Here is a 20,109-nt window from a genome sequence, read left to right on the forward strand (position 1 = left end):
TTCTGATTTTTTATTTTCATATGCAGTATACAGGGTGGCCCATTTTAATCTTTCCACGGAAGTATTTCGAAAACGGTTGAACATAAATGAACCAAACAAAAGCTTAAAGAGGAAATGAGATGAGGCACATCGAATGGTGTTATCGCGGTGCCCCACAGGGCCTCCCTTCATGGAGACCCAGGGCCCAACTTTGAAATCTTAAATGGAAGCATGGGTCGAGTGATACCTTCGATAGACCTTCAAATACTAAAAACCGTTGTGGCAAAATATTTTTCATATCGATTACCGTGTTCAAAATGGCCGCCAAGACATGATGCAAGTATCAGATAAAACCACCAGACCACTAACATAAAAATGGTTGGAGATATGTGAACAGAACAAAAAGTGAAACGAGAAAATGACATGGGGCAAGTCGATTATGTCGCGGGGACCCCACAAGGCCGCCTTGCATGGGAGATCAGGGCCCAACTTCAAAATTGTCAATGGAAACATGGGTCAAGTGATATCTCGTTCGATAGTTCTTTAAAAACTAAAAAGCGTTGTGGCAAAAGATTTTTCATATCGATCGCAGTATTCAAAATGGCCGCCAAGAAATTGTGTTTGTGCCAGATAAAACGTCCAGTACCACTAATATGAAAACGGTTGAACATAAATTCACCGAACAAAAACTCAAATAGGAAATTTCATGAAGCACATCGAATGGTATTGTCGCGGTGCTCCATGGTCGCCCTTCATGGGTCCTAGGGCCCAACTTCAAAATTATAAATGGAAACGTGGGGCGATCTTTAACAACTAAAGAGCGCTGTAGCAAAATATTGTTCATATGGGTCACCGTTTTCAAAATGACCACCAAGACATTGTACCTGTATCAGATAAAATGTCCAGTGCCCACAGAATAAAAACGGTTAAAGATAAATGAACAGTATAAAAATTCGAATAGGTAATCACAGAGGATATTTATCATTCCACGGCTCGAGAATGTTGCAACAGAGGAAAAGATGATTAGAGTAAGAGTGTCATAATGCAAAGGAGAAAATCTAATTCCTAGAATGTTATCGCTCCAACCTCCCTCCGTAAGTGGGTGAAACTTGAAGGAACGGTGAAATTTCAAATGAGAACCTTAGGTTTTGCAAATTGAATTTACGGAACAAAATTATCTGAAATGAGCCTTTAAAAGAGATAGATGTCTCTGTAAGTTGGGCCCTGGACCCTCATAAAAGGCGGCCCTGGGGGTCACCGACAAAATCATTCAATTTGTCCCATGCCATTTTCCTTTTTCACTTTTTGTTCTGTTCATGTATCTTCAACCGTTTTCATATTAGTGGTACTGGACGTTTTATCTGATACAAGCATCGTGTAAAATAAACACACTGCTGAACACGACTGCACTTATTTAATATAAAAACACATTTACTCGTGACGTTTCGATCTTCTAGCCAAGATCCTCATCAGACGTACACTCAAATGTGTTTTTATATTAAATAAGTGCAGTCTTGTTCAGCAGTGTGTTTATTTTTCTGATTTTATTCGCAAGATGTATTACTATGATTGTGTGTAAGCACCGTGTCTTGGCGGCCATTTTAAAAACGGTGACCCATATGAAAAATATTTTGCCACAACGCTATATTTTGGTTCATTTATGTTCAACCGTTTTCGAGATACTCGAGATACTTCCGTGGAAAGATTAAAATGGGCCACCATGTATATACGAGTATTTCTGGGGTTCATTAACACATTTCAACCGTAGATTTGATTCATCATTTCTATAACATTTATGTAGTATTTATATATTACGATGCTACATGTTATGAAACAGCATACTTATTTTCAAATATAAAATGCAATAACACGCCACATTACAGTATAGTGTACATTGTTAGAATCAGTAAAAGTACGAATAGTTTCTATTAAGACGTGTTATTTCAAATATTATTGTGTACTGTGTCCAGTAAAAGTGCTTTCCCAACAGAAATATTCCTTTTGGTAATAGCGTTGGAATAAATTGATCAACTTGAATACAGTTTTCGGTAATACAATATAAAACAAATTATATTCTGTCTGCATCAAGAAAATTGTATTAAAATTGATTCAATGATTCTCAAACTATTTACATGAGAAATTATAGGTAAAGATACGCAGTGTGTTCCCACGTACCCGTTAGGTTATACGCCTCTGCTATATTCACGGTGCCATAGAATCTTTTCGATGTTCACTCACTACTGTAAGGCCGGTGAATATCTTATGTATGCTGTAAACACCGATTGGTTTGCTTTGGCTAAGATATGGGTATTTGCTGGACATCAGATATGCCATGTTTTAGCAAGAAACTTAATAACAATGTAGAACAAAGTTATGAGAAAAATTGTGTTAAAATTCCTTTGCGAAGAACACTTGCTAAGATTTTTGTTTGAAATGCTCTTATTTATGGAACTCCATGAAACCGACCCAATTCTAGTAATAAAAGATACGAATCGAAATATACCTTAGCTTCCAATATTCACAGTTACACGTCTCTTCAGAGATTTTCCCCTCGAACATTCCCCATCGCCAGTTATCCAATGACAGCGCAAATGACATGATGGGTAGCTGACGAAGAGAAATTTTAAGTAGATGATTGATTTGAGCTCTTTCCGTTACATTCACTTCTGGATCGAGCAGACCCAAAATCTTCAAATGTTTTGGTGTTGATGCAGACAATGCCAGTACATCACCTACGGCTTCGTGAAATCCTGGGAAATACAATATGAAATAGTTACTCAACAAGAAATTCTAAGAAGTTGTTTTCTCAGAGCTTATTATATACAAAAAGAAAATATGAAATATAAGAATCGGCTACTATTACTGGTAGCTTACTAGTCACATTCACTAATCTCTTCGATTTGACATATAATAATTGCCCTCTTCGATATTCTTTATCAACTGCATGCTTCGTCTTTCCCTTCCTCTTTTAGCTTCTACCAAACCCTTATCACATGACTAATAAGACTTTTTTTTTTATAACGACTTCTTCTTAATTGCTACCAATTTCTTACTGATTCCTTGTTCTACTCTACTAATTTTCTTGATTCAGTTGAGTTGAGTTGAGTTTGAGTTCAATGTCCCTTTCAGCAGCGAGGCTATATGAGACGTGGACCTACTGATTAACGGGAAATTTGAACCACATTAGCTCCCTCCGGGAATTGAACCTTTTTCTCTTACGCCAAAGGTACGTACACTAACTGCTTACCTATGAAAGAGCTCATTCTTCTTTTCTTTCTACACCAGCGTTGCCAACATGTACGATAATTATCGAATCATACGGTAATTTTGACACTTCTACGATGTACGATAGCTGTTGTACGACAACAGGAAAGTGTACGATAATTTAACAATAATTGGTAAGAAGCAAAGATAATCCTGGAGATATTTGAAATTCGAAAGAAATTTCATTCATACGTGAAAAAGAATATCAATTTTGCAACATAATGAGTGAATAATATGTGACAGGATTACTCAAAACATTACAAGAACGACCAACGTCTCGAGAAGACAAATAATGCTGGAAAATTAAAGTTAATTTAATTACTTTTTCATTACACTGTTAGCTACATTTAACATTTATCGCAGTTTAGAATCATAAAATCAAATCACTTGTTTACTCATGTTTATTCTTACTAGGTAATTGGTTAATCGGATAACTGCAATTAAAAACACCGATACTGTATGAGATAAAACATACTGTAAAATTGATCCAAACTAGTACTAGTATTTGTACTGCAGTCACGTGATCTCACCTGTAATCAAACCCGAAACTAGAACCATATACACAGCAAACTCAGCAAATTCAGAATGGGTAATTACTAGCTACTTAACGTAGATAAGGTTTCACAAGTAAATATATGAAATGTTGAAGAAAATATATTTTTTTGATAGACTGGTAAAGAATTAATCCTCAATCCTATTTCCTATTCAAATTGTTAAATATAGTTTTAGCTGTAAACGTTAATGTTTATTATTATTAGTAATAATAATAATAATAATAATAATAATAATAATAATAATAATAATAATAATAATAATAATAATAATAATAATAATAATAATAATAATAATAAAGCCTGATATTGAGACTGGAAACAAAAGATACGATAATTTTACAATAAAAACGACAATTTTAAGTGCTAGTCACGATAATATCTTCTGATCTGGTTGGCAACGCTGTTCTACACTTTCATCGGTTTCGCATATTTCGTATTCACTCTGTAGTCCATACATTTCAACTTCAAACATAGAACTAGTATATTAATTTATAAGGGAGCAAATCGTGTGTTAGCAATGTTACTAAAGAGATAATAGTTTATTTTAAGAAGGGGTATACGAAAAAATTCATAAATTAAGAAAAAAGCAAAAAGTATTCGCATAGCTAAAGCATTAATTTTGAAAGTTATCTTAAATATAAACTTCAATATCGTGCTGACTTTTCATATTTTTTCAAATATTACATATGTACATATAATATCGAAGACTAATGTTACAGCTTTTCTGTTCAGTTTTCTAATATTTACATTAGTATGTACTTAAATTATGTCTATTATTGAATAGTTCATCGTTAAAGAATATTATATAATTATAGTTAGTATCACGACATATTACTTGACAATGGAAAATATCTTGGCATCTATATTCAATTCTGTTTGAATTTACATAAGTAATTACATGTAGAATAGTACATATTTGACCCTCTTCCATTTAAAGAAAATTCTGGTTGAAATATGTAATGCCACCTCAAGTCCATCGTGTAAAGAATATATACATTCAACCTGGCTCCGGCATAATTAGATGAATTCTGTTTTTTTTTTTTTTTTTTTTTTCAATTCTTTCTATATTTCGCCCAACATTGGTGGTTACTGTCAAGTGAGGAAATATACATTTGACGTTATTATATTTCTTGCATGAAATATAAAATTTAAAAAGATAATAATTTAGATGTACGTGAGTTTGTATACAGGGTGTTTCAAAACAACACCGACAATGTTTGGGAGGTGATTCCTGACTCCAAGATATGACAAATGTATAGACCAACCTGGGTGCACAAATGCTTCCTTTCGGAGTTATAGGCTACCGAAAACATCAAAAATTGGACTTTAAAAGCCCATAGCTCCAAAACTATGAGACCTACTGTAGTCGGGTCAAGACTTCATTTAAGAACTAGTATATTCCTTATCCAAATACCCAAGTTTCGGAATCCTGCGGTACTTCCGCAACAGTTTTTATAGAGGTAGACTACTTCCAATTAAATGTCCGTAGCCAAACTTCCTCTATAAAAATTGTTCTGGAAGTACCTCAGGATTGTGAAACATGGATTTTTAGATAGGGCACATATTAGTTTTTAGGTAAAGTCTTGACTCGACTACGGTAGCTCTCAAAGTTTTGGAGCTATGGACCTTTAAAGTTCATTTTTCCATGTTATCAGCAGCCCATAACTCCGAAAGGAAGCACGTGTGCACCAAAGTTAATCTATACTTTTAGTTTTATCTTGGTGTCAGGAATCACCTCCCAAACGTTGTCGGTATTGTTTTGAAACACCCTATATAACTTTCAATATATTGAATTTGAGGATTAGCTCAATTCCAATTTCGTTTAGGATGAGAGTCAAATTGTATTATCTATTTATTCATATATAGTAACGAATTAAATAAGTGTTTTACATTTTCATTTAACTTTATAACAGATGAGAAATCACCTGTATATTACAGGAGTGCGTTTTTAAAAGTTAAAACCCAACCTAATCAGTAAACTGAATGAAAAGTAATATTATGTAACTTGATTTTTTTTAAAACATATAATTACTTATCATGTCTGCAATCGTTATACGAAATTATTGTTATTCATGAATTGCAAAGCATTCTATTTGTTTGCTGTATACTTTGTCAAACAACGATAGACAACATCTGAAGGGTGTATATCCTTACCTTATATGTATTAAACAAAATAATATATACAATGAATTGAGTACACTAATAGTGTTATAATTATTTAAGGCCCAGTCTAAATACATCCTTAAGCGATCCGACCATATTTTTCCCTTCAGCAAACTTTTAAAACTATTTTATTTAAATCAGAATACTGTAAGTATAATAAATAAGAGAAGTTCTATTTACCTGGATTAGCACCTCCTCGGAATACTAAGGGTAGCTTCCTGTACTGAAGGAAATATTCAATGTGTCCCATCTCATGATGAGCTGTTATCAAGTCTTGCATTACGGGTCTTGTACACTGCTTGATTCTGAAAAAGCAAAAGATGTTTAAGTGCATATGGTTTTATTCTTAGTGCAAAAACTACTGTCAATCTATTTAATTTTATTGAATTACAGTGTTCACTAATTTTTATATTGAATTAAGAATTAAGTGAAAGATATCAACGTTATAATACACAGAAAATTTACTGTAAGATACTGAAGTGATAAATTGTGGCAGTAGTCCTGAACATTCCCTGCGAGTGGACACATTACTGTTATTAAAGGGCCCTGTGGTCCTAGTCATTTTGAGAAATAACGGTGTTATGCATCAATTGACCAAACGCCAACTCATGGTCTGAGATATTGAAGGAAACACAAACATGTTACAAGTTCTTGACACGTGGTCGAATAGCTTTTCCTGAACGTTTAAGCCAATAGTAGGGTTTCAAACATTTTTTTACATTATTTACATTGTCTCCTACTCACTAATTTAAAAATCTCGAAAATCGAAGAATGGCGTTTAATCAATTGATGCATAATACAGTCAAATTTAAAGATAAGTCAAATCAATTTCAAATTCTCTAAAAGAGGAAGTGCAGAAATTTTATAGAGAAAGTAATGAATGAATTATTTTATATGAATCTAAAAGTTGCCAAGTGATACAAAAGAGTGAACGTGATATAATTATAAACATGATTTGAATCGTCTGATAGGAAAAACTATATGTTGTATTTTATTTAATATTAAATCTCAATTGGTTTTATTACAGAATTAGTGGATAGTTAAATGTATGACACTGATGGATGTAGTAATCTTGCCCCCAAAGTATTTGCAAATTGCTAATTCTTATTCTAATATATGTATATGAAGATTTCTTGCGGTTTATACCTCAAAACACGATTGCATATCATATAAAGGAATAAGGAAAAGAATGCCATCGTAAAATTAAATAGATCTTTCAAGAATTGGAATTAGCATCCTCATCTGAAATGTCATTGTATTGTATTCTATATTATACACTATCTTTTCATAATAACAAGTATATAATTAAACAACTTTGTTTATGTAACTTACCTGACATCATCTTCAATTACGAAGTCCCACGCTGATGCATGGCAAACGACTTCTCTATCTTTGGGCTTTTCAAACATCGAGTAATGCCAAAACTCTGGTGTCATTGGTTTCAGATTCATACTAGTGAAGAAATCTTCAGATACTTTGTACACTTTCAGAGCTGTATAATTCTACAAAATGTAGTGTAAAGAAATTACTTAATATATATCATATTTTATAATTCATTGTTACTTTATAGTATACTTTCTTACTACAAATTTACGAAATAATAAATAATGCATTTAACGTAAAGCTCAAATGTTTATGAACTATGAATAAAATCGCCAGATTCATGTTCGAAAAAAATGTTCAAAACAACTCACTCCAAAAATAAACTATCCTTCCCGAATTTTTCCCAGACAAATGACAAATATCACAACGCAGGGTTGTTAATGAAATATTTATTTGTGAAATTTAGAGAAATAGACATTCAAAAATAACTTTTGCTTCATGTGTAAATGCCATGAAACGTATAAATACGTTAAAATCACGAATTCGATTTCTTTTTTCATGATCAAAATACTTTTTAAACGTCCCTTGAAAGTGAAAAAAGTAAAAAAAGAAACTTTCCACATGTACAAGCAAAAGTCATTTATTCTATAACATATGTATAGCTTTGTATAAGTGATAATGTTGTGGAACTAACATATATTATATCATACTTAAAAAAAAAAAAAAAAAAAAAAAAAAAACTACCTGAGTTTATGAGTTCTAACTTTTAGTTTATATTTCAAAGCACATAGCTGCAACATTCGACGCAGCACTGAATGTGGATGACGTCATAAATTTTAGAAACTATTACAATCTGTGGATAAAAGGAAAGTATGATTATGCTCCCCAAATTTCAGTGGCGGCTCTTGAAGGAAGTGATATCGGAAATAATTAGAATTATATCATTTGAAACTAAGGGAAGAAAAGTTGTCTCATGTAGTATTTCTTGTATACAGGAATTGGAACATCAGATGAGTTTTCTTCCCTTAGTTGGTAGAGATGAAAGCTTCATTTTTACTCTCAACAGTGACCTCTCTCAAGAGCCGCCACAGTCGAAATGATAATTATAGAGAAGAGTTGAAGGAATTTTCATTCAGCAGTAGACTTCGAAATTTGATGATAATAATTTTAAAATATAAACAACAGATCCCAAGATGAACTTACACAAACACATAAGCGAGCACAAAAAATCATTGCCTGGAAGATAATTGTCTCCATAATTTCAGATTAGAATTTAATTAAATCCATTTAAAACGAATTTTATGAAGTAATTCCTATTGTCAGTTTCGAATATATATTAATTTACTTTGCTTTGACATAAATTTAGACAAAATATTATTTTACCTGTTCTTTCATCGCTGGTGTTACATCAATGGAAGGTTCTTCTGGATATGGGTTCAAAATGGGTAGAAGGTTGGTCCATGATTCAGAGTCTGGATAAGCTGTTAAGTAAAACAAATTATATTAGTGGCTTAATAAGTTATCAGCTTATCAAATGGATTAAGGACTTTGCGTTTCAACATCACAGGAATAGAATTTGTTCAATTAAACTGTTATTATGTTTCTTCATGCAGGCCTTCTCAAAGTGCATTTACCGACCAGGCTTTTGAACTAACACACTTCCGTATTCAACGTCAATTTTCGATGCGAACTTGTTTCATGACGGAATCATTGCTACTATGGAAATGAAATGAAGTATTTCCTTTTAACGTCCCATGATTATGCTCTTTAAGCTAACGGAAACGGATGCTTAAGGCCAGAGTCGGATTTAGGTTTAGTGGGGCCCTAAGCTGTTGAAGGTAATGGGACCCTTTACGTGTCCAGGTGAACGTAGGCACCCTATATACAGAAATGGATAAACTAATGATATTTTAGGAAGCAGGTTAGCAGAAGGGGCACCATTACTTCCATCATAGTAGCCAACACAACAGGAAGCACTGTTGCTACGTCCTACGTTTATGTAAATTTTATTGTATTGATTGATTTTCTTATACGTTGGAAATGGATATCCAGTTTTCTTCAGGTTTTCGAGGCCCCCAAGACAGTGGGGCCCTAAGCTATAGCTTGTTTAGCATATACGTAAATCCGGCATTGCTTAAGGCAAATGAATGATGATGGAATAATTGATGGAATGAGTGTGGAAGGAAATGGAAATGTCCCGAGAAAACTCACGGACACGATATTATTCACCACAAAGTTACTTGGTCGGGGATCGAATCTGGAACCCCCTATTTAAGAGTTAAGCGCTCTACCACTCAGCCACTGTATCCCCCACTCGTATTATATTAGGTAACGAATTCATATTACGAATTACAGCCAGTGGCGGCGATTGGACGTTAAAAGTGGAGGGGCAAGGCATGATTTGAATATTTGTATATCAGTGTTAGTTTACCTGGTTGATGCTAACACTTTGTTTGTCGAAAGGTTGTATAACTAATAGGATACTATATTTTTAGTTAAAATACTGTATATTCTATTTCATATTTTATTAAGGAGATTATAAATCCTTATCAGAATATTTAATAACAAACTTACAAAACAAATAAATAGAAAGGATAATACATGGTTAACCTAAAAGAAATAGACAAGTTATACTATGTATATATATATATATATATTTTTTTTTTTTTGAGCAAAAAGATTTTACCGGTGGTACATGCATACATACTTGAAGTTTTGTGGCTGACAGTTTTTCTTTTGTTTCAATGACGGGTGTGTGACGTAAGCGGCCCTGCCCTCGAACTTGACATTGACGTGGCTTGGAGGAATATGGCGAGTCAAGTTGAGAAGGCTGTGTTCCGGAATATGCCAAGACAAATTCAGTTACTGTAGTGCAACGTCTTTTTAGGACAAAGTATGGGAAAGAACCACCCACACGACAGTCCATTTATGACTGGGTGCATACATTTGAAGAAACAGGTTGTCTGTGTAAGAAGAAATCCACGGGAAGACCTCCAGTGTCAAATGAAATAGTTGAGCGCGTTCGTGCGAGCTACGCTCGTAGCCCGAAGAAATCAACGACACGTGCAGAAAAAGAACTTGATATCCCTCAAAAGACTGTCTGGAACATTCTATGCAAACATCTCAAGTTCTATCCATATCGACTGCAATTACTGCAAAGTCTCAATGAAAGTGACAAACAGCAACGTTCAGTTTTGCGTGTTCATATAAAATCTTTGTGAAGAAAAAGATGACCTCATTCAGCTGTTTACATTTGAGGACGAATCAACCTTTCACACTAGTGATGTCGTAAACAGAGAAGAATAGGGACTCAGAAAGGTTAACGTGTTTTGTGCTGTATCGCCCAAAAAGGTGTACGGACCGTCCTTTTTCAAGAAGAAACTGTTACTGGAAGAACGTACCTTGACATGTTGCAACTTTGGTTGATGCCACAACTTGAAGAAGATAGTGACAATTTCATATTTGTGCAGGATGGAATCCCACCTCATTGGCATTCCGATGTAAGGGTTATCTTGACGAAGTTCTTCCTAGGCGGTGGATTGGCCGTTCAACTGATGAGAACATGGCTATGACTCAATGGCCACCATGAAGTCCAGACTTCATACCGTGTGATTACTTTCTGTGGGGTTTCAGAAAAGATAATGTGTATGTTCCCTCCTCTCCCTCAGTCTGACGGAACTGAAAGAACGAATCAGAGATGCTGTTGCATTGGTGGACAGTCAGACTTTGATGCCTGTTTGGGAAGAATTGGACTACAGATAGATGTTTCCCGTGTAACCAAAGGATCACACATAGAACATCTGTAGTTGTATCACAACCACTTCCAGATGTACTCTACAACTCATGTAAGTTACGTCACCATGTAATTAAAACTCTTCATTTGAGGACCACTAAATTTGTCTATTTCTTTTAGGCTAACCCTGTATTACTCAGTAATGAATAATGAGGCTTGTTTTGCGAAAGTTACATAGAAACTTTAATGAATTAGGGATTAATGAACAACTTATATTTTTAATTCCACACAAGGTATTAAATGTATGTTATTACTCTAGAAAGACAGTAAGCTTCCCGAAACATTTTCGTTGCCATTAGGTGCAGTTTTCACTTTCTTGGAATACATCTAAACTCAACAATACTTAGAATCAATCCACACTCCAGTTATACAAAATAATCCTGAAACCTAGAATTATGTTGAATTCAGTAAATTTAATTGTATATATCCTCGTACACCCCTAAACACACCAGTTCATTCGTATATTACACTGTAAAACAATGAAAAAGGTAGTAATTCTTTCTTATTGCTCTGTTTTTAATCAATATTCCTTGCTATTAGAAAAAAGAAAATACATTTTAGTCAATTTTTATGCAATTAAAGAATAACTTGAGAAAGTTTTTTTTTTTTTTTTTTTTTTTTTTTTTTTTTTTTTTTTTTTTTTTTAGTGTTATCTCGATTAGTTTCAAAGCGTCTGACTAACAATGTAAGAAGAAATGAAGTACGCTGGAATCATTGTGCTCGAATACGTTAGATTTTGGACCATTTTCAGTGGCAATTAAAACGCAATTCCTGTAGCTTTCTTAACACAACAGGAAGAGAACTAACCAATACGTACTCACGCAACGGCAAATATATGGCATCATTCTTTTCTATGAACCAGTAATATATATGCAATAACTTTACATTTCCAAATGAAACTATATACATCAATGGGTCACTTCAAAAAAGTGGGGGGGGGCAACTGCTCCCCCTTTGCCCCCCCTAATCGCCGCCCATGATTACAGCATTATGTGATTTTTCTTTTATGAAGCTGTTTAGTGTCTTTTTGTATCGTCCGTTCCATTAAAGATTTAATAAATAAAAAGATAAAGTCTACGATAAGTTTATCTAAGCAGCAATTGGGAATATAATGTATGACAGAAAATTTAATGAATAGCAAAACTAATATCTTAAATGGCCTACTTCTCTAATCTTAAATGAAACTAGAACTGAACATCTATTACGAACTTTGGTTACACTACGTAATAGGAAAAACCTGTATCTCTAAAATCAGTTTCCTTTTCACGAAATCCGGCTACACTGTCAAGATAATGCTTCCCTTATTATAAATCTAATGTAGATTTTTTGAAACGCATGATGAATGAAGTCTGGCCAAGTCAATAGAATTCGCAGTCTTTCATATCCAATACTTACGTTCGTGGTACTTGTTGAGATAGGGCTTTGAATCGGAATCAATGATCTTTCTTTTTGCACTCTTATTGTCTCTCTAGGAATATATAAATTATTTTAAGATGCCTTAAGGCTATGTCCAACACTCATAGAATACAAAGTTTAAAGTAAAACACATGTCCAATATGGCTACCCATGTGACAGGACACGAAACGAGACAGAACTCTTTCATTGCTAACAAACGCAAGATGTTTGTTTGCAAATGGAGACATCACTTTCTCATTCCCACATCACCTTTCCGAGACGAGACAGTCTCAATTCTTGTTTCGTAGACAACCCTAATGTCTAGTGTTTCTTTAGGACAAATACTGCAGCAATCATTACAAATTTTCTCATCGTTTTATGAAGGGAATGATACGCCCTATTCAAGACAGGGCAGTGTAGACCATGGGTAGGGCTGAGCGATGTCCGTATTCGGATATCGTAAATTGATACCGACAAAATATCGAAATATCATCGAAATCTCCAAAAATGTCAACAATATTGAAATATCGATCACTAATTTTTTCGAGTTCGATATCTGAAAAATATTGATCTATCGACGTATCGAAATATTGCACAGCTCTAGCTATAGGTAGTGTGAAGCTGTGAGGTCTCCACTTTCCCAAGACCACAGCAGATACAAAAGGTGATGTGATCACCATCACAGTGCGGCCATCTTCACCCTCCAGGTTTCTCCAGGTCCCACTTAACAGAGACTAAGAGAGCTTAGTTTATCATGTTAGAATAATAAAATAAATTGTTGGTAAGATGATATACTACCAACAATGCTCTTGTTATGTGTTGGCTTTCACTAAATTTGTTAGTGCATTGATTGATAGTTTACCTACTTTACTTAGAAATACGCACAGGCGGGTTTTAAGGTGCAGGATGTTCCCATCAGATTATATGGGTGACACAATTTTTCATTGAAAGTGATACACACTAGAGAATGGTAAGTTTTGGGAGAGAGAGTCAAGGAGAAAGAATGGTGAATTTAGAAGGGAAAGGTAAATTTAGGGAATAAAGGTAAATTTGGGAGACAGAGTAGTAAATTTGAGAGTGAGAAAGGTAAATTTGGAGAGGAGAAAGATAAATTTGGGGGAAGAAAGGTTATTTTGGGAAGGAGATTGATAAATTTGGGGTGAAGAATGATAACTTTGACGGATTGCGCTCAAGTCTTTGGTAGAGGGGATGAGAACCTCTACATACACCCTTTTCTTCTGTATAATTCTATATATTGTAATACCATATATAAGTCTACGCTTTGTTGTGCAGTAGATGCATATATCAGTCATTTTTTTAACTGGCTGATACACAACATCAGAGTACACTTTTGCTTGTGTTTGGAGAAGGCAGACGAAGGACTAGTAAGAGCCAAGAACAGAAAGAATTTTAGCGGTTACAAGAATTTAAAAAGTATTGGGAATGTAGGAATGATAATGAATCTATGAGTGTTGTACCTAAAAGACTATAAACTCGAACATCGGAGTTCTTGTTCATTTGTAAATACTGCTTCGGCAACGTGCAAGTTGCTCTGGCTGCTTGTTATGTTTAGTACTGAGAAGGAGAATGACGTCCCAGAGCCTATTATATTTCTGCTAAGCGTAACTTATTACTATAAAGGTAACCAAGGAAGCCCTGTTGTTTTCTCTGGAGGTCTGTGTTCAATTGGCCCTCACAGCGTGAGGTGAATGCAAATGCAGATAAGGCGAAGGTCAGTTGTTGGTGTGGGTATATCGACATACTATTTGGTTGTGGCAGTTCAGTTACACCGTGAACTTTCGTAAAGACAGAGTGAACATGGCGTTATAAGAGTGTGTATGCTGTACGAGTTCAAAGTGGGGTCAAACGCTGCTGCAGCGGAGCGGAAGATATGCCAGGCCTTTGGTGAGGGTGTCGTGACTACGCAGACAGTGCAGCGGTGGTTTAAGAAATTTAAGGACGGTGACGGAACACTAGAAGACGCACGACGTGCCAGAAGACCAACACATGTGCAAAATGAAGATTTTCAGGCAGCAATTGAGGCAAACAGTGGCCAGACATGTGAGGAACTGGGACTAAAATTCAGAGTGAGTGGAGAAAGCATTCAGCAGCACCTCCATCAACTTGGGAAGCACTACAAGTTGGGTCGATGGATCCCACATGATTTGACTCCGGGCCAGAAGGCAACGCGAGCAGACACTTGTGTCTCTTTGCCGTCTTGTCTGAGGAAGAAGCCATTTCTGGACAAGATGTTGGCATGTGGTGATAAGTGGGTCCTGTACGAAGCTTCACGGCGCCGTTATGATTTCCATAAACCAGTTCCAAAATAGTCGGAACCAGCACTGCACCACAAGAAGGTCCTCCTGTATGTTTCGTGGACTGCTCGCGGCATCGTGCATCGGGAACTGCTACCACCTGGTCAGAACACCAATACAACTATGTACTGTAAGCAGTTAAACGGCATATAAGAAAACTCAAAACTATTGTAAGGATCCCCACGTAGCAGTACCATGCAAAAGCCATGCGTACTAATACTGGCGCAAATCCCGGGGGAACGAGGGGGACATGTCCCCCAATCTTGGACCTGGGGGGACTGTCCCCCCAATAATCAGACTTAAAAAGTGCTTTTTGGGATAAGTGTGATGATTTGTGTTCGACTGCCACAAAGGAATTAAGATGAAACTGAATTATCTTGACTTTTCCAATTTTTTAAAAAGAATCGATATTCTGTAGTATTTCAGGCTGAACTTCGTGATGTAGTGCGTTTAGTAGTCTCATCAATATGTATTAATACCACTTCCGCTACTTGGGCACAAATTGCAATAAATGCCAGAAGAGGATATGCTCCACTCCTCATGCTGGAAAGTTGTCTCAACTGTAGGTACGGCACAAATTCCGGGTAAATGAGGAGACATGCCCCCCCCCCCAACATTGGAACTGGAGGCTTTCCCAGTAATCCAATTTGGAAAGTGCTTTTTGTAGATAAGTGTGATCATTTGTGCCCGATTGCCACAAAGGAAAGTGAGATGAAATTTGTTTCTCTTGGCTTTTCCATTTTTAATGAAAATGAAGGCGTTCGACTGTGCGCGAGGTAACCTGATATGAAATCTTATCTCTTCCTCTCCCCTAGGCCCTAGCACACAAAGAGTATACAGACTATCCAAAGTCAGTAGAACCCATTTTTTCAGTAAATGCACATTTAATCTATTTGTTGTATCAAACTAGGCATCTACTCATGCTTCATAAGCTAACTAACTTTATAGCCTATGGAACCCGGAGGTTAAATGCCACGTTCACAAAAATTCTCCACTGACTTCTATCCTTAGCCAACTGAATCCAGTTTCTACTTTGTATTTCTATTTTTGCGAGATCCATCTTAATATTTTCTTCCCATCTGCGCCTAGGTGTTCCTAATGGTCGTTTTCCGACTGGTCTTACCACTAACACTTTGAAAGCGTTCCTACTTTCTTGCCATCCTGACTGTATGTCCTGCCCACCTAAGCCTCCTAGACTTGATGACTCTAATAATGTTTGGTAAGCCGTATAATTTACGTAGTTCCTCGTTATGAAGTTTCCACCATTCCCGTTCCTCTTAGGTCCGAATATTCGTCTCACGATCTTGTTCTCAAATACTTTCAGCCTATGTTCTTCCCTCAGAGTAAGCGATCATGTTTCCAAACTATACAGAACAACAGGAATGATTATCGTTTTATATATTTTAAGCTTCAAATTCCTCGACAGAATTCGCAATGACAAGAGATTTTGAACTGAATAATAACACGAATTCCCTGTTTTTAGTCGATATTTAATTTCTTCGTGAATACGATTTTCGTCTGTTAATATTGATCCTAGATATTTGAAACATCAATTTTATCAAAAGTATTACTTAATATTTTAACGCATCCATAATTTGCCGTGTTACGGTCCCGACGCACTTCCCTCGTATTTAGTTTTCTCTGTATTTACTTCTAAACCCTTGTCCATGCAAGCGTTTAATAAGATGTCTGCATTTCTTTCTATTGTTCTCCTATCATCCCCTATTAAATTTACATCATCAGCGAACGCCATATTTTGGTGAACACCGTTCAGCTCTAGGTCCTGGTTGCTATCTTTGATTTTCCTTAAAGCGTATTCCAGAACAAAGTTGAATAAAAATAGCGACAACGCATCTCCTTGTTTCAGGCCATTCTCAACGTGAAAGCTCGTGGCCAAAAATTTTCCTACTCGGACTTTACTTTGGGATTCATCTAAACATGCCTTAATCGATCTAATTAGCTTTTTCGGTATTCCAAATTCTACAAGAACGTTATACAATGTTTCTCTCTTAACCGAGCCGTACGCCTTTCTAAAATCAATTATGATGAGCTGGGCTACTTTATTCCCACTTCTTTTTGAGTATTTGGCGAATGGTAAATATTTGGTCGATATTTGATCGATTTAGTCTAATCCACACTGATAATCTCCAATAATTTCATCTGCGTATGGGGTCAATCTTGCTAATAGAATGTTTGAAAGGATTTTATAGGATGTTGACAGAAGAGAGATGCCTCGATAATTATTACAGTCAGTTTTATCGCCTTTCTTGTGGATTGGAACAATGATTGATTCTTTCCACTCTTGTGGCAATTCTTCCTTGTTGTAGATTAGGAGAATGAGTTTGTATATCTTGATCCACAATTTTTCGCCTCCAGCTAAAATTAACTCAGCCGGAATTTCGTTTACATTCGGAGATTTGTGTTTCTTTAATTTCTTTATAGCGATTTCTACTTCTATTCGGTTGGGTTCTGGAATATACGGTTCTGAGGTATGTATCTCCTTTCTCCACGTACATAAGTTTTTGGCTGCGTTTTAAGCAAATCGTCAAAAAATCTTTTCATCTATTTAAAATGCTATATGTATCAGTGAGAACTGTTCCATCAGCTTTCTTTAATATAAGCACGAGGTTGATAGCCTTTCTTAAATTCGTTGATCCCTTCTTACATGTTCCAAATGTTTTTTACTATTATCTTTAAGTTCCTAAATTTTAGCTTTCAAAAAATTTGTTTGTTCTAAAAGTTTTGGAAGTTTCCCGCCTGATGTCTACTAAATTTTGTGTAGTTATTTTATTCGGATTTTGTAGCCAACGTAATTTTGCCCATTTTCTCTTCTCTGGTCTGGTTTGTTCCTACGTATTTCCGTGTGTCCCAATTTTTCTTTTGAGCGATGATGTTTCGTAAGCAAAGAAAAGAATTAAATTGCTGGAATATTTTTCACCGTAATCTTAAGGTTACACCTGTTAACAAAAGAGTATATGACATGCGTCAGATTTCCGTAACGATTCCTGTAATGTTATTGAGATTATCATCATTTTGCTCAAAGAGTATTGTTGCGTCATACATAATTGATATTCTTTCTTCATAGTTTTGGGGAAGTTATTATTTATATTATTATAAAACAATTTTAACGTGGATCTTTGTGGATACCTAATTAGAAAAATACCAATTATAAATATGCATGTATTCAGATTTCAGAATGTGTTCACGGTAGTGGTTTATAATACTGATATGTACTACTACTTCATCTACATCGCCTAATATATAATATATCATATTCTACAACAGTTGGTCAGATTAATTTACCGTAATATGAGTTTCATCTCTCTTCTCTAGAATAAGCCTCAAATCTGCTCACCTCCCTATGTTGAAGACAACCAATGGCGTATTTAGGATTTTGTTTCGAGGGACTATGTCCAACACAAGGAAGGAAGTGGGCAATTGCCCACCTGAGTTCGCGAATTAAATATATTTTAATTTATGCATAAATTGAAGTTATAATTGCAAGAATTGCAGACCAATAAATCCTATATATGATATGATACAAAAATTAAGGAGTGAATCTAACCCTTTATTCTATTCATACAAGAAAAAGGAAGCATCCTCTTGGCCTTTTTAATTTCCCGGGCTAATTATTCCCCCGTTTTGATTTTCTTTAATTCAAATATTTCCTTCTTGTAAAAATAACTAAACTATTATATAATTCTTCCTTTGTTATAATAGCTAAAGTCGGTTGTGTTGATATCCGCGCAAGTTGGTGTGAAACATCAGTTTTGCTTATCAACTCCTCTTAGTTTTGGTGTTACTGATGACGGCCGGCTTTAAACACAGCTGACAACGGTCGATAAAGTATGATAGGCGAAATTAAAGAAAGTAACGTCAAGAAAGAGAAACAGAAAAGTAGAAAGGACGAAAGAAAGAACAAAAGAAGACAGTTCTTATATGGAATGAAATTTGACAAATACAGTATTATTCTGAACAAAGAGCATGAGAAAATGGAAAGTCAATGACATTCTTAGAAATGGTAGAAAGGATTATTGTATACGTGGAATGCGAAAAACTAACAAATTTATCTCAGGGGGAGCTTCAGCCTGATAGCCTCCTAAATACGCCACTGAAGACAGTTCTGCTCTCCTGATTCTTCACAGCATTGTTTTACAACTTCGTAAATATTTTGAACATCGCTTATATATATATATATATATATATATATATATATATATATATATATATATATATATATATATATATATATATATATATATATATATAATATGGGAATGGTCTTACCCGTCCCCCCCAATGTTGAAGACAGATTTGCGCCAATGCGTACTACACGTGTTAATAATAAACAAACAAACAGACGACATCCCGAAGAGGAATCGCCCACTATCGCCAATAGTCGGAAGGACGAGGATCACCGAAGGAATCCGACAATATAGGATAAAAGGGAGCTGCACGCCTCGATCAACATCAATCTACCCAGTTTGATCGAATCACCTAAAACCCCTCTCACGATGCTCGGTCACCGAGAGGTACCCATCCTTAAGCCCACGACGCTTGGTTATCGGGTTCCTTTCCTCTTTCTCACGACGCCTGGTCACTGAGAGAAAGACACCTAATCTAGACCCTTCTCACGATGCTTGGTCACCGAGAGAACCTCACCTGCAAAACCCACGACGCTTGGTCACCGGGTTCCTATCTTAATCTTACCCAAGTAGATATTAGAAGAATAATTTTTATAATTTGTGTATATAAGAAGACTTTTATAGTAAAAAGGTGAAGGGAAAGTCCAAACCCCGAGTACATTTAATTGCTCTACCCTTATAAACTGAAAGAATTTTACACTATGGAGCCAGCACTTCTGAATCGCAAATCGGTCTTCCTGTTACAGGACAATGCTAAGTCTTACGTGGCTAGGATGACTCGGGACACCATTCTACATTTGGATGGGAATCACTATTGCATCCGCCATACTCCCCGAACATTGCACCGTCCGATTATCACCTGTTCCATTTCTTGGACAATCACCTTAGAGGACGCCAGTTCATATCCCGAGTAGAGGTGCAAAATGCACTTGATACCTTCTTCGCTTCATTTCCCACCAACACCTTCAGAATGTTGGCATAAGGTTGTCGATGCTTATGGGGACTATTTTTGATCTTCCAGGTACGTCTTAGGTAACATATCGATTTTCGAAGGTGGTGGGTGAAAAAGCGACAGTACTTTCTTGGTTACCTTTATAGTCCGGGCCCTAAGGATAGTTTCGCTCCCAAGTTCGCTGAAGCAAAATGAGGTTGACTCATATGAATCCCATCAATATATA

The 20,109-nt window shown here is 35.7% G+C and overlaps 1 protein-coding gene across 1 annotated transcript in view; it reads right to left on the reverse strand.

Annotated features, from left to right (window-relative positions):
• The window catches only part of LOC145678784 (angiotensin-converting enzyme-like), a 75,567-nt gene that overhangs the window by 15,568 nt on the left and 39,890 nt on the right, over window positions 1-20,109 (reverse strand). The window contains exons 7-10 of the mRNA XM_081749287.1: window positions 8,667-8,764; window positions 7,293-7,462; window positions 6,141-6,265; window positions 2,483-2,729 (exon numbers count right to left, since the gene is read on the reverse strand). Coding sequence (XP_081605413.1) covers window positions 2,483-2,729; window positions 6,141-6,265; window positions 7,293-7,462; window positions 8,667-8,764 — 640 coding nt within the window. The remainder of the gene's footprint in view (window positions 1-2,482; window positions 2,730-6,140; window positions 6,266-7,292; window positions 7,463-8,666; window positions 8,765-20,109) is intronic.

Source organism: Thermobia domestica, chromosome 2 (genome assembly GCF_964235325.1).
Source record: "Thermobia domestica chromosome 2, izTheDome1.hap1.1, whole genome shotgun sequence".
Classification (NCBI taxonomy): Eukaryota; Metazoa; Arthropoda; class Insecta; order Zygentoma; family Lepismatidae; genus Thermobia; species Thermobia domestica.